General features: G+C 36.0%; 2 protein-coding genes across 3 annotated transcripts in view; both read right to left on the reverse strand.

Annotated features, from left to right (window-relative positions):
- Nucleotides 1–2,831, reverse strand: part of trim33 (tripartite motif containing 33) — a 37,987-nt gene extending 35,156 nt beyond the window's left edge. For both annotated transcript variants that reach the window (XM_016468305.1, XM_016468306.1), the window contains exon 1: nt 2,236–2,831. In XM_016468305.1, the coding sequence (XP_016323791.1) occupies nt 2,236–2,776 (541 nt within the window). In that variant the 5' untranslated portion in view covers nt 2,777–2,831. The remainder of the gene's footprint in view (nt 1–2,235) is intronic.
- A 1,299-nt stretch (nt 2,832–4,130) lies between these two features.
- Nucleotides 4,131–10,623, reverse strand: LOC107674303 (pre-mRNA-splicing factor SPF27-like). Its single transcript, XM_016468245.1, has 7 exons — nt 10,423–10,623; nt 10,093–10,185; nt 9,939–10,009; nt 8,749–8,910; nt 6,563–6,613; nt 4,944–5,024; nt 4,131–4,826 (listed from the first exon to the last, which is right to left on the reverse strand). The coding sequence occupies exons 1-7, from the start codon at nt 10,513–10,515 to the stop codon at nt 4,700–4,702; spliced, it is 678 nt and encodes a 225-aa protein (XP_016323731.1). The 5' UTR covers nt 10,516–10,623; the 3' UTR covers nt 4,131–4,699.
- Between the last annotated feature and the right edge of the window lie 369 nt (nt 10,624–10,992).

The raw sequence follows: 10,992 nt of genomic DNA on the forward strand, positions 1-10,992 counted from the left end.
ATGCCACTGAATATATAATCATAATGTAACAGCATAATAATGCAAGAAGGCCTACACACTTCCAAATGACAACAAACATTTAATTTTTAAGAATATTTAGATCATGGAAATTAAGTATTAAAATATTACATACCTTAAAATACTTGAAAAAATAGTAAATAAACATTTTCTAACAAAAAGTGCAAGGTAACAAGTACAAAAAAAGAAAAATGCACAAAGAACTTGTATGGAGATTTTTTCCATCTACAGATTTTTTCCTGACCTTCTTTTATCTGTAAATTAAGGGTGCACACTATTGCTGAAAAACACAATCACTACTTAGCAGTCAGATGTCCATATGCACAAAGGCTCAGATCCCTCAGATACAAGACCATATCTGCAGATGAAACTTTTTTTGTAGAAGGATTTTTTAAATTTGAACTAGCACCAACTACACCACATTATGTACGAGAAGCTGCAAAAGACACAGACGCAAGTGGAATGTAAAAAACCACGGTGACATAAATTTTTAAGTAAATATATGGCCGATATATTGAGTCACCAAAAATTATTGAGGTCATGTACATATATTGCGCGATAAGTCTATATATTGATTATTGCGACAGGCCTAGCCCCGCTGGCACAAACATACCAACAGCATCAAATCTGATCATCAACAATACACAAACAGTGATGTGTCAAAACATCAGGACCATATGCCTGATCAACTAGACCAGCAACTGTTTGAGCTTGTCCACTGAGAAAAGATCAAATATGGTTGCTGCATAAAAAAAGCCCATCGCTCTGATTGACACCTGCCACATCATTTGACTGACCGTGTATGAGGCTGCAATATCCATACATTCAATATCAAATCAAATCAAATCAAACAACTCTAGACAAGGCTGACTATTTTGAAAGGTTAGTTAATTAGAGAATCTAGCATTAGTATGTAAAGGGCTTTCAAACTGGGGGCAGCAAGGGAGTGTTGGGGTCTGTGGAAACTTAAATAAATGGCATTCAGCAGATCAGAGCTGGGCGATAGTGTAGTTTACATTTTGTGACGATATAAACAATTAAGCAAATCAAGCAGTAGAGATTTGCTATATAGTTTATATTGCTTTATATGAGTGTACTGTGTGTATGTGAATAAAGTTGGATATACAAATATTTAACTTTACATAAAGAGCTGCGCAATAATATCGTTTACATGTCAATATAACAATATAAAATTGCTAGTGCTGTCAAATGATTAATTGCATCCAAAATAAAAGTTTGTTTACATAATATGTGCACTGTACTGTGTATATTTATTATGTAAATACACACACATGCATGTATATATTTAAGAAAAATATGTTTTGTTTATATATAAAATATTAATATTTATATACAATATAAATTATATATGAATATGAATATTTACATGTAAATATTTTTAAAATATATACATGTATGTTTGTGTATTTATATACACATAAATATACACAGTACACACACATCTATTTTGTAAACAAAAGCTTTTATTTTGGATTAGATTAATCACGATTAATTGTTTGACAGCACTAAAATTATTATATATACTGCTATATAGTATTTTATAAATGAGCTATATATGACAGAAATGTTTTGCAACAATAAACTGTGACATAAGTAGTAGTATATTGTTTACATAATTTAAAAAAATACAAAAAAGTTTTAACTAAATTAATAGATTAAAGAAAGAAAGAAAGAATAAATGAACAAAAATGGTACTATGGTGAGCGGGGGGTCTAAATACTGCAAACTGTGCAAAGTAATAAAAACTAAAAAGTTTCCAAACAATATTTTAAATACATATCATACAAATTTTTCCATGGTATAAATTGGGTCTTTATGCATAAAAATATATGTCTAAATTTTAGGATAAGGGTCCCTTGCACATATCTGGAGGTCCGAAGCATCTAAAAGATTGAAACCCGCTGGGTTACAGCATCTATATGCACAAAGGGAATATGCTGCTGGTATTTAACTAACGTCACATGACCTGCTAAACCGTGCTTAACTAGTACGTTCTGACAGCTACCTGTAAACTAAAATACTACAATCAGTAGGTATAACCATAACTGCATGGGTTAAATACCAAGCCCCAGCTGGCGATCTCACATATATGAGGCTGACTGCACATGCCAACATGTGTAAACGGTTGAGCAATGGATCGTTTCTGGATTGTCGGGAACAGAACTGACAAAGCTCACTTCCCTTTTCCTAACTTACCAATACGAGTGTCCTGTCCGTGGGGCCCTTGCACCGGGATGGTGATCTTTCGCTCCGGCTGCGGGATGCACTTGAGGCAGAAGGAGTGCAGGCAGGGCAGGAGTTTGGGCTCACAGTCGCGGTTCTGGAGACTCTGTTTACACACAGCGCACGTATCCAGTAGGTTTATCGGGGCGGCAGGGGTTGAAGAGGAGGAGGTTGAGGATGCTGGTGGAGGAGGAGGCGACATCTCGTTAACGAGAGCGGGTGATGTGCCAGCAGCGGTGCTGTCCGCTGAGGAGGAGGACGACGGCGGCGGCTCAGCGCTCTCGGCATTTGGGGTCCCGTCTGTAGCTCCGCCGCTGCTGCTGGATGTCGTCAGCGCTTGGGGAACGGTCTCTTGAGACTTGAGCTCGTCTGCTCCTTCCGTCGGGTCCGAGTCGATTAAAATGACGGCGTCTGGGTCCTTTGAGCCGCCGTCTCCGTTATCTTCTGTTCCTGAAGCCTCTACCTCCATATTTGCGGAGCGCTCTGTACAATCTTGGCTTTTGTTGTCCGCCATCTTTGCTCCTCTTTGAACCGACTGACGTTCGACGCGCTCAGAAAATCCGATGGGTGTGACGTCATGCCGTCGCTCTCGTGTTCGTCACTGAGAATAAACTAGACTACAAATAAAATAAAATGAAAAGTACAATATTACTTATGTTTTTTTAAAGTATGTACATTGCATATTATAAAATGAAAAAATATATATTTTTAAGCGTCAAATAATTTGATATACGTAAATGTACTTTGGAATTTCAATACAATCTTTTTTTATTCTTCAAATATAAAAAGTTTTTATAAACTTCAATATAATTTATTTAATATTCTGTATTTTATTTTGTATGAATTGCTACTTTTTTACTACAAGTTGTGTAAACCGTAGTGAATATCTCCAATTTTGATGCCTCAATTAAATAAATTTTTTTTGTGATTTTGGGGGAGATCATGACTTGTGTTAATCAAAAACGTCACACTAACCTTCATCCTTATTAATAACTCCAGCTGATGTTTCTCTTTCACTGCTCTTTTTCAAAAGTAAGCTTTTGTGGGCAACTAATACGTCTTTTACTATTTTTGTGCATGTTAAAGCTGCACTCATCAATAAGTTTTACATATAAATAATTAAATGGTACTTTTGAGAAATGTTTACTGGATGATTCACATATTATGTAGTCTCCAGTGATATCAACAATCAAATAAACGCTCGTCTATTTTATTTTACCTGGAGCGGGTCGCCTCATGGGGCCAGATATGTTGACATCACGTGGCTTTTGCTGATTAAAAACGAAGCGTGCGCTTTAACATCAGCAGAAGGGGAAAACCCCATACGCTACCATGATATGTATACATTTTTAATTCTAATTAATAAAATCCTATGTTACAAACATATACATTAGGATCAATATTTTTTTAAACAGTCCTCACAATAATAAAAATAATAATTAAAAAAACAATACAGCATCAGTATCAAAAGTTCACTTAAAAGATCATTCCTATATGCAACTTTATTTTGCAGTACAAGTGTTTTAGATTCCGAAGAAACTTGGAGGATTAAAATATATGATATATAATCGAATTGAAAGTTAATGAGCAGTGTGCACTATTTTTGGAAGATCAAAGAATAAGCACCCAATTAAGCAAGATGTTAAAAATACCTCGACCCACAAACAGAACACTAATTGCAAGTAACCAACTACTGTTGCATGTCAAAATTTAAAACACAAGTTTAAAATTTAAGAAGTTACTTTGAACAAAGTTTAAATAACTCAAAGCAAAAGTTAAATGTTCAAGGCAATACAAAAGATAAACCTAAATGCATTAATTTTCTTTCTATACCACTGTCCAATGCAGGCCACTATAGCCATTTTTACAGTTTGGCCATGTAGCATATCAACAGTAATGGCATGAAACAGGAATATAAAGTGATAAGATCAAGACCAAATGTGTTAGCCTGTGATGCTCTTAGATATATTTTGTTTTCATTTCCAGACACATTGGTGGAGTCTTGTTAACTGAGAAACTGAACAATGCAAGTCATTATTTCACCATTTTATTGTATATTTAAAAAAATATATATTACAAATAAGAGTAGAACATGCAAATTAAGAACTAAATGTCCATCAGGTAATCATACATAAAAAAAACAAATTATTATAAATGACAACACACCCACATTATCTACTTTATGTACACAGTAAACGAATGTGAGTTACTGATTTCCAGAGTCAAAATGGACATCTTGTTTAATTTTGGTGCAAAATCCTGAACTATAAACTGGCATATCCTCTGTTTGCACTACAACACTATATTCTCATTTGTGTTTTATAAAGACTATTTTCTCTGTTCATCATGAAAATGATGGTGATGACCACACTTTGGTGATCATTTGCTTTTACAAAGTCTACACGGTTTCAAGATGGAGTTGAACTGTTTTCATTATTTAAAAGTCCTGTCGAATATTCTCTTTGTTCTCATCACCCTGTTGCTGTTTCATCTGTGCCACTTCATTCTCCAGCTGGACGATGGCGCGCTCAATCTCATAGTTCTTACTAACGAGAGACACCCAGCTGTGGAAACATAAGCAGAAACAATTACATCAGAGTTGAGTAAACTAATTGAATTCAACCTTGCTCAAGACAAATTCTGGAAATGGGTTCCATATAGAAACATAACGAAGTACTGACTTTGACTCAAGTTCTCGTAGTTTGGCTCCTCCAGCCAGCTGATCGTTTTTGCGCTGCCAGTTCAGGTCCTGTATCTGCTTTCTTAAAACGAGAACAGAAACACATTGAAGGAACCCTGTTAATAGATAACCCTGTAAATAGATATAACCCTGTTAATAAATAACCGCTTCATATTAAAATTAGGGGTGCTCCGATTGATCGGCTACCGATCACTATCGGCCGATAATCACGTTGGGATGTTTGATCAGCGGTCTCTGAAAAGGCCGATCTCAAAAAAGCGATCTCAAGCTGATGCTGCCGTGAGAGGTTTGGCACGACATGCAGCGTCACCGTCAGTCTCTGTCTGGCACGGGTGGAATAATTATAATGCTGAAGGTGAGGTATTCACCTTCATATTTCTTCATTAAATAACTCTGAATTACTAAAAGTAATTAGAAAATCTTGTGTAAGACTTAATTTCACAAACAGCGTGAGTGAATCACCGCGCGCGCTCTTTCTTTCTCTCTCAAAATACGCAAATGGCTTCAAATCACCACATCGCATCTATCTATAAGCGAGCTGCACGCTGCACAGTTAAAGTATTAAAGTAATTAAAGTAACAGCGCATTGTTTGCAGTAAATATGAACATGGATTGACACGAAAATGTAACCTTGTGTGAGACGTAATTTCACAAACAGCGTGAGTTTATTATATGAGGATTAATAAAGCGTGCTCACTGCACACAGTTGCTGTCCTGCAGTGCGTTCCAGGAGCGGTGCGTCTGCAACAGTGCAGTGATCGTTTCTGCACCTAGTCTATGTTTGCTGCGCTGCAAGCGCTGAATTAAAGTAACAGCGCATTGTTTGCGGTAAATATGAACATGAATTGACACGAAAATGTAGTAATTACACCATAAATGCATATAATTAAAGTTTACTGTGTTTCACAGTCAACATAGGCTATGGCTTTTTGGCTAGGTTTAAAGAAAAAGAGCACTTTTAGATAAACAAGGCAATAATAGATGGCACTCGTGGAGGGATGAAAAAAAAGAAAAAAGTTCTTTATGAACCGCAGGATTGCTTGTAATAAAGATTTAAATGCAAAAGGAAAGGCAGTAGAGCTCACTATTTCTGTCAATGGTAAGTTTGTGATAATGTAAGAAAAGTAGTTTAAATGTTTTGCCACTTGCTTGAGCAACTTAATATATAAATCTAGAAGTAAATGCAAAAGTAAAAAGCATTGAATAATGTGTTGCTTATATTTATTGTGTTTAAACAGGTCTGTGAAAGATTGTATTACTGTAGGCTACTATGTAAAAAAAGAATTGCAATGCTGAAAAAGCATTTGGAGAGACAATGTTTGGATTTGAAATCAAAATAATGGATAAATATTGTGTTTGTAGTAAACAGCCATGGGTCAGGAGTGGACTCCTGTGTGAAAGCACAGTCCGTGCTGCTTCCCCTCTCACAAGAATTCCCCCCATTTTCAATTACGCAATTCATGTGATCGGCCTCAAAAACCCTGATCGGAGCACCCCTAATTAAAATTCATTTCAAAAGCCAATTAAATAGTTTGTGCACAACCACAATATACAACATCCACATGTAAAGTAAATTGCATTGACCTACAAGTTACTCACCTAACCTTCTGCAGTTCCTTTTGTGCGTTTTCAATCATTAAGGCCAAGTTACTGTATCACAGACACAACAACCAGTTATGATCAGCATAAAATCCACAAATAAATCTCACAACTGTTTTCATTTTCTATTTATATTGCATCAGTAATGAATTAAATAGCTTTTTAATCCAAAGTCATGAGCCCGCAAATAGTGTTCACTGTATTCAGACTTTAACCCCTTAAATAATAACATCCAGATGAAGGTCCCATATTAAAGGAATAGTTCGCCCAAAAATTTTAATTTGCTGAAAATGTACTCACCCCCAGGTTATCCAAGATGCAGATGAGCTTGTTTCTCAACGTGAACCGATTTGGAGAAATTTAGCATTACAACACTTGCTCACCAATAGAATGGTAGAATGTTAAAACTCCTTGATGGATTTGTTTCTTACAAACACGCAGCTTTTCACTTCACAAGATGTTAATTGATGGACTGGAGTCATGTGGATTACTAGTGGATTATTGTGGTGTTTTTATTAGCTGTTTGGACTCTCATTCTGACGGCACCCATTCACTGCAGAGGATCCATTGGTGAGCAAGTGATGTAATGCTACATTTCTCCAAATCTGTTCCAATGAAAAAACAAGCTCATCTGCATCTTGGATAACCTGGGGGTGAGTACATTTTCAGCAAATTAAAATTTTTGGGTGAACTATTCCTTTAATATGGGACCTTCATCTGTATGTTATTATTTAAGGGGTTAATTATGGTGAACTAGTCCTTTAAAACCCTCATCCGTCCCTCGGGTAATTTTGACCCGAAACTCATTTTTAAAGATTTTTTTAAAAAAATCAAGTGTTGATCGTTATGATATGAGACTTTGTTACTTTTGTCACACTTGAACCAGGAATACACGAAAAAACAATTAGAGTGAATTCGAGCAGTTTAAGTGGGTGTTATATAAAAAGTACCAAAAGTGTCCCTCGCGGATCATATTGACCTGCCACTGGAAAAGCATGGAATTTCCGAAAAAACTGCAGATTTTTTTTTTTTATTTTGTCACACTTGAGCATGGAGCACACACACAAAAATTGAGTCGATTCGAGGATTCCATGTGGGTGTAATAAAAAAAGTAACAAAAGTGTCCCTCGCAGGTCATTTTGACCCGGCCATAGGAATAAATGGAACGTCCGAGAAAAAAAAAACAGCATTTTTTTTTTATTTATTTGACTATACAAAATCTGACACAATCCAGAAAAGATGTATACCCAAACAAAGGGCTGAGACTGCAGAATGTCCCCAATGCACAAAAAACTCACATACTCGCACACACACACATGGCACACACACTCCCATTGAAACACATTGTAGCATGTATGATGTTTCTGCTGGGAAATGACTGTCATTTTGAATTTTTTTTTTTTTTACTTAACAGTTAAATTTGAGTGATGGGGTGGAGACCAATGAGTTTATATCATATTTATATTTTTAAATGTATCTTTTATATTTATTACATATTTATGAAACTGTATGAATATGCATGTGTTTGGATTACAATTCAGTATAATTTTTTTTTTTTATTTTTTTTTTTTTTTTACAAAATATAATTTTTTTTAAACGTTTTGATATATATCTGAAAGCCTTGAGATATATCTGAAAGCTTAATGAAGCCTCAAGTTGGTGTAGTTTTAAAGATTTCACTTGTTTGGCTCATTTAAGAATCTCCATAGGATTCAATAGGCCCCACTAGTGGCTGTAATCATAAAATGCAATTATATGTAATTTTTCCCCACCAGATGGCATCAGAGACACTCAGTGACCTAGGTCCTGATGGATGATCATGTTTAAAGTATAAATATGCAGAAATTGTGTTTCTTTGGGGTTTTTTTGGTGAAAAAAACAATTATAAAAATATGCTAATTTTCATTAAAATATCCAGAATTTAATGTGAATAAAATAAAAATCACCAAAATATTATAAAATAAAAAAAGCCTACATAAAAAATTAGAAAAAATAAAATAAAAATGGACCAATATAATCTTTCTGGACCAAAAATAAAATTAGTGTCTTTTTTGGCCTTCGGGTCCTTTTGACCCACGAGGGACACTTTTGTTATAGGTTCGGGAGGGATGGATGAGGGTTAAATCAACACAGGGAGTCTGAGTTTCCTGCTTAAGATTCAAATCTTGAATAGTCTGTTCACTCACTCATTAGACACCTTCCATGCATTAGTTCCATACTGGGCCATGAGCTCAAGGTTCTCAATGCGCACTGCCTGGTGCTCCAGCTGGGCCATAGAGTTATTGACACAGTCCTGCCATGCTGTGATGTCATTCTTCTGCCCAGACGATGGAGCAGGAAGCTCATATCTAAGAAAAGCACAAGAAGGTGAGATCTAACAGTAAACAACACTCTTTTTTAGGTATAGCTGGATGCGCTCATTATCACATGTAAACTTGAAACTAGCTTAGACCAACTAATGTAGGCCTTCCTGTAGCTCAAACAGTAGGGCATGGCACTAGCAATGCCAAGTTCATGTTCGGTTCCCAGGAAAGCAAGAAAGCAAGAACTGATAAAAAATGTGCACCTTGAATGCAAAGCAAGTTGCTTTGGATAAATGGATGTGTAAATGTACAGGAAACTATCTGTACAATGCTTGTAAGGCAGGGGTGCCCAAACTCGGTCCTGGAGGGCCAGTATCCTGCAGAGTTTAGCTCTCCAGGACCGAGTTTGGGCATCCCTGTTGTAAGGTATCAACAATGAAGCTAGTTTAATTATTTAAATGTGTGCAATAGATCAGCTTCAATAAAGAGGAACTGCACCAAACTAACCAGATCTTAAATTTTTGTATGAAGGAGCAAACTACAAGCAGAGCACTGCGAATGAGCTGGACAATGAAACAATGGTGCAATCTAAAACAACTAGCTTACAGTAACCGATTTCAAGTAAAAAACTACTTAGCTGTACAAAATAGTCAGCTATGCTGCTTGACTCTGCAAACTAGTATTTGTCATCATATTATTTTAATCATAAACACTGGTTTGTAGCGCAAATAGTTTTACCATTGCATTGACTGCACTTTGATATTCCAATTATTTACCTACAGCGGCTAATGAAGCAGAAGTCTTGCACATTCACAGAAAACAGCTTTACAACATTGCAAAATAAGGTGGACTGAATTATGCAAGTGTAATACTTCAACGGGAAACTGGCTAATAACATGGTATTTTGGAATGAAATTGATATGTGTTTGTACAATTTTTAACCATTACTGCAGCTTTTTCCTCCCAAAGATGTCTTTAGATTTACTGCAATTTAATTTTCCTATGTATATATGCATTTTCTATTCTAGATCAGCAGGACACAAGAGTTCACCAGTTTTGCTCAGTAAACTTACCTCTTCATACTGAGCAGCTCCATGGGTTGACGAGCAGCCAGTCTCTCAAACTCATTCCTTATGATCTCTGTCTAATGAGAACAACATAACACTAAGATTATAGTGTGAACCACATTATAGTAACACAGAAGCAGAAAGGGTCTTTTCCTCGTACCTCAAAAGCAGATAAATCTGGTGTGGGCAGGTAGCTCAAATAGTTCTTGGTTGGTCTGTATCGTCTCGTCTCTTCTTCCACCAAAGCAGCTGCCTGAAATTGATTCAAACCGATTCGAACGTACATTTCCCTCTAATACAGACAATTGTAACACTATAGCATACTCAAAACAGAAACATATGATGAATAAACAACTAAACTATTTCATTTAAGAACCAGAGGTAGACGCAGCGGTTAGCTGTCTGTATAGAGCCTGTAGGTCTTATATTTATTAGTTATCGACGTTTTAAGTAGACAGAACGTCCAAAAAGAAATATTCAGCCTACTTACGGCTCCTCTGACCCCTGGAGCATCATAACCCTGGTCGAAGTAAGGCAGAGCATCAACAAAAACATCACCAGCGACTGAAGCCGGTCCTGCCATCCTTTACAACACGCTTCTTCTTCTTCTTCTTTGACGTTTTTATGGCGGTTGGCAAACCAGCTTTAGGTGCATATACCGCCACCTACTAGGTTTTTGTTTACGCTTTTTTGTTAAAGGAAAAACTAAAAAGCTAAAGAAATAATAATAAAAAATAATAATAATTCTTTAAATCCTGTTCATTAATTCTGTGTCTTTGAGATACTTAAATAGTATGTGAAACGCCTATAGTTGCCACGCTTCTTCCTTTTCTTCTTCTCTTTTAATGGCGGTTGGCAAACCCACTTAAAAGGTGCATTTCCGCCATCTACTGGACTGGAGTGTGGCGCATGACGGATGTTAGTGACAACATACCTTTAAAAAAAGGATACAATTATTCTATACACTTCTTTATGTGATCATAAATCCTATTTATTAAACCTATTGCTTTCAAATAACTTATAATTGCATAATATACTTTATACTGTGCTGGAGCATTCT

Source organism: Sinocyclocheilus anshuiensis, unplaced genomic scaffold, assembly GCF_001515605.1.
Source record: "Sinocyclocheilus anshuiensis isolate Anshui unplaced genomic scaffold, SAMN03320099.WGS_v1.1 scaffold188, whole genome shotgun sequence".
NCBI classification, from domain to species: domain Eukaryota; kingdom Metazoa; phylum Chordata; class Actinopteri; order Cypriniformes; family Cyprinidae; genus Sinocyclocheilus; species Sinocyclocheilus anshuiensis.

Coding starts and splice junctions, on each gene's coding strand:
- LOC107674303 (XM_016468245.1), bottom strand. CDS start 10,515: ATGGCAGGACCGGCTTCAGTCGCTGGTGATGTTTTTGTTGATGCTCTG. Junction 10,010..10,092: donor CAGATTTATCTGCTTTTGAG/GTACGAGGAAAA, acceptor TGTTCTCATTAG/ACAGAGATCATAAGGAATGA. Junction 5,025..6,562: donor AAGGAACTGCAGAAGGTTAG/GTGAGTAACTTG, acceptor TCTCGTTTTAAG/AAAGCAGATACAGGACCTGA.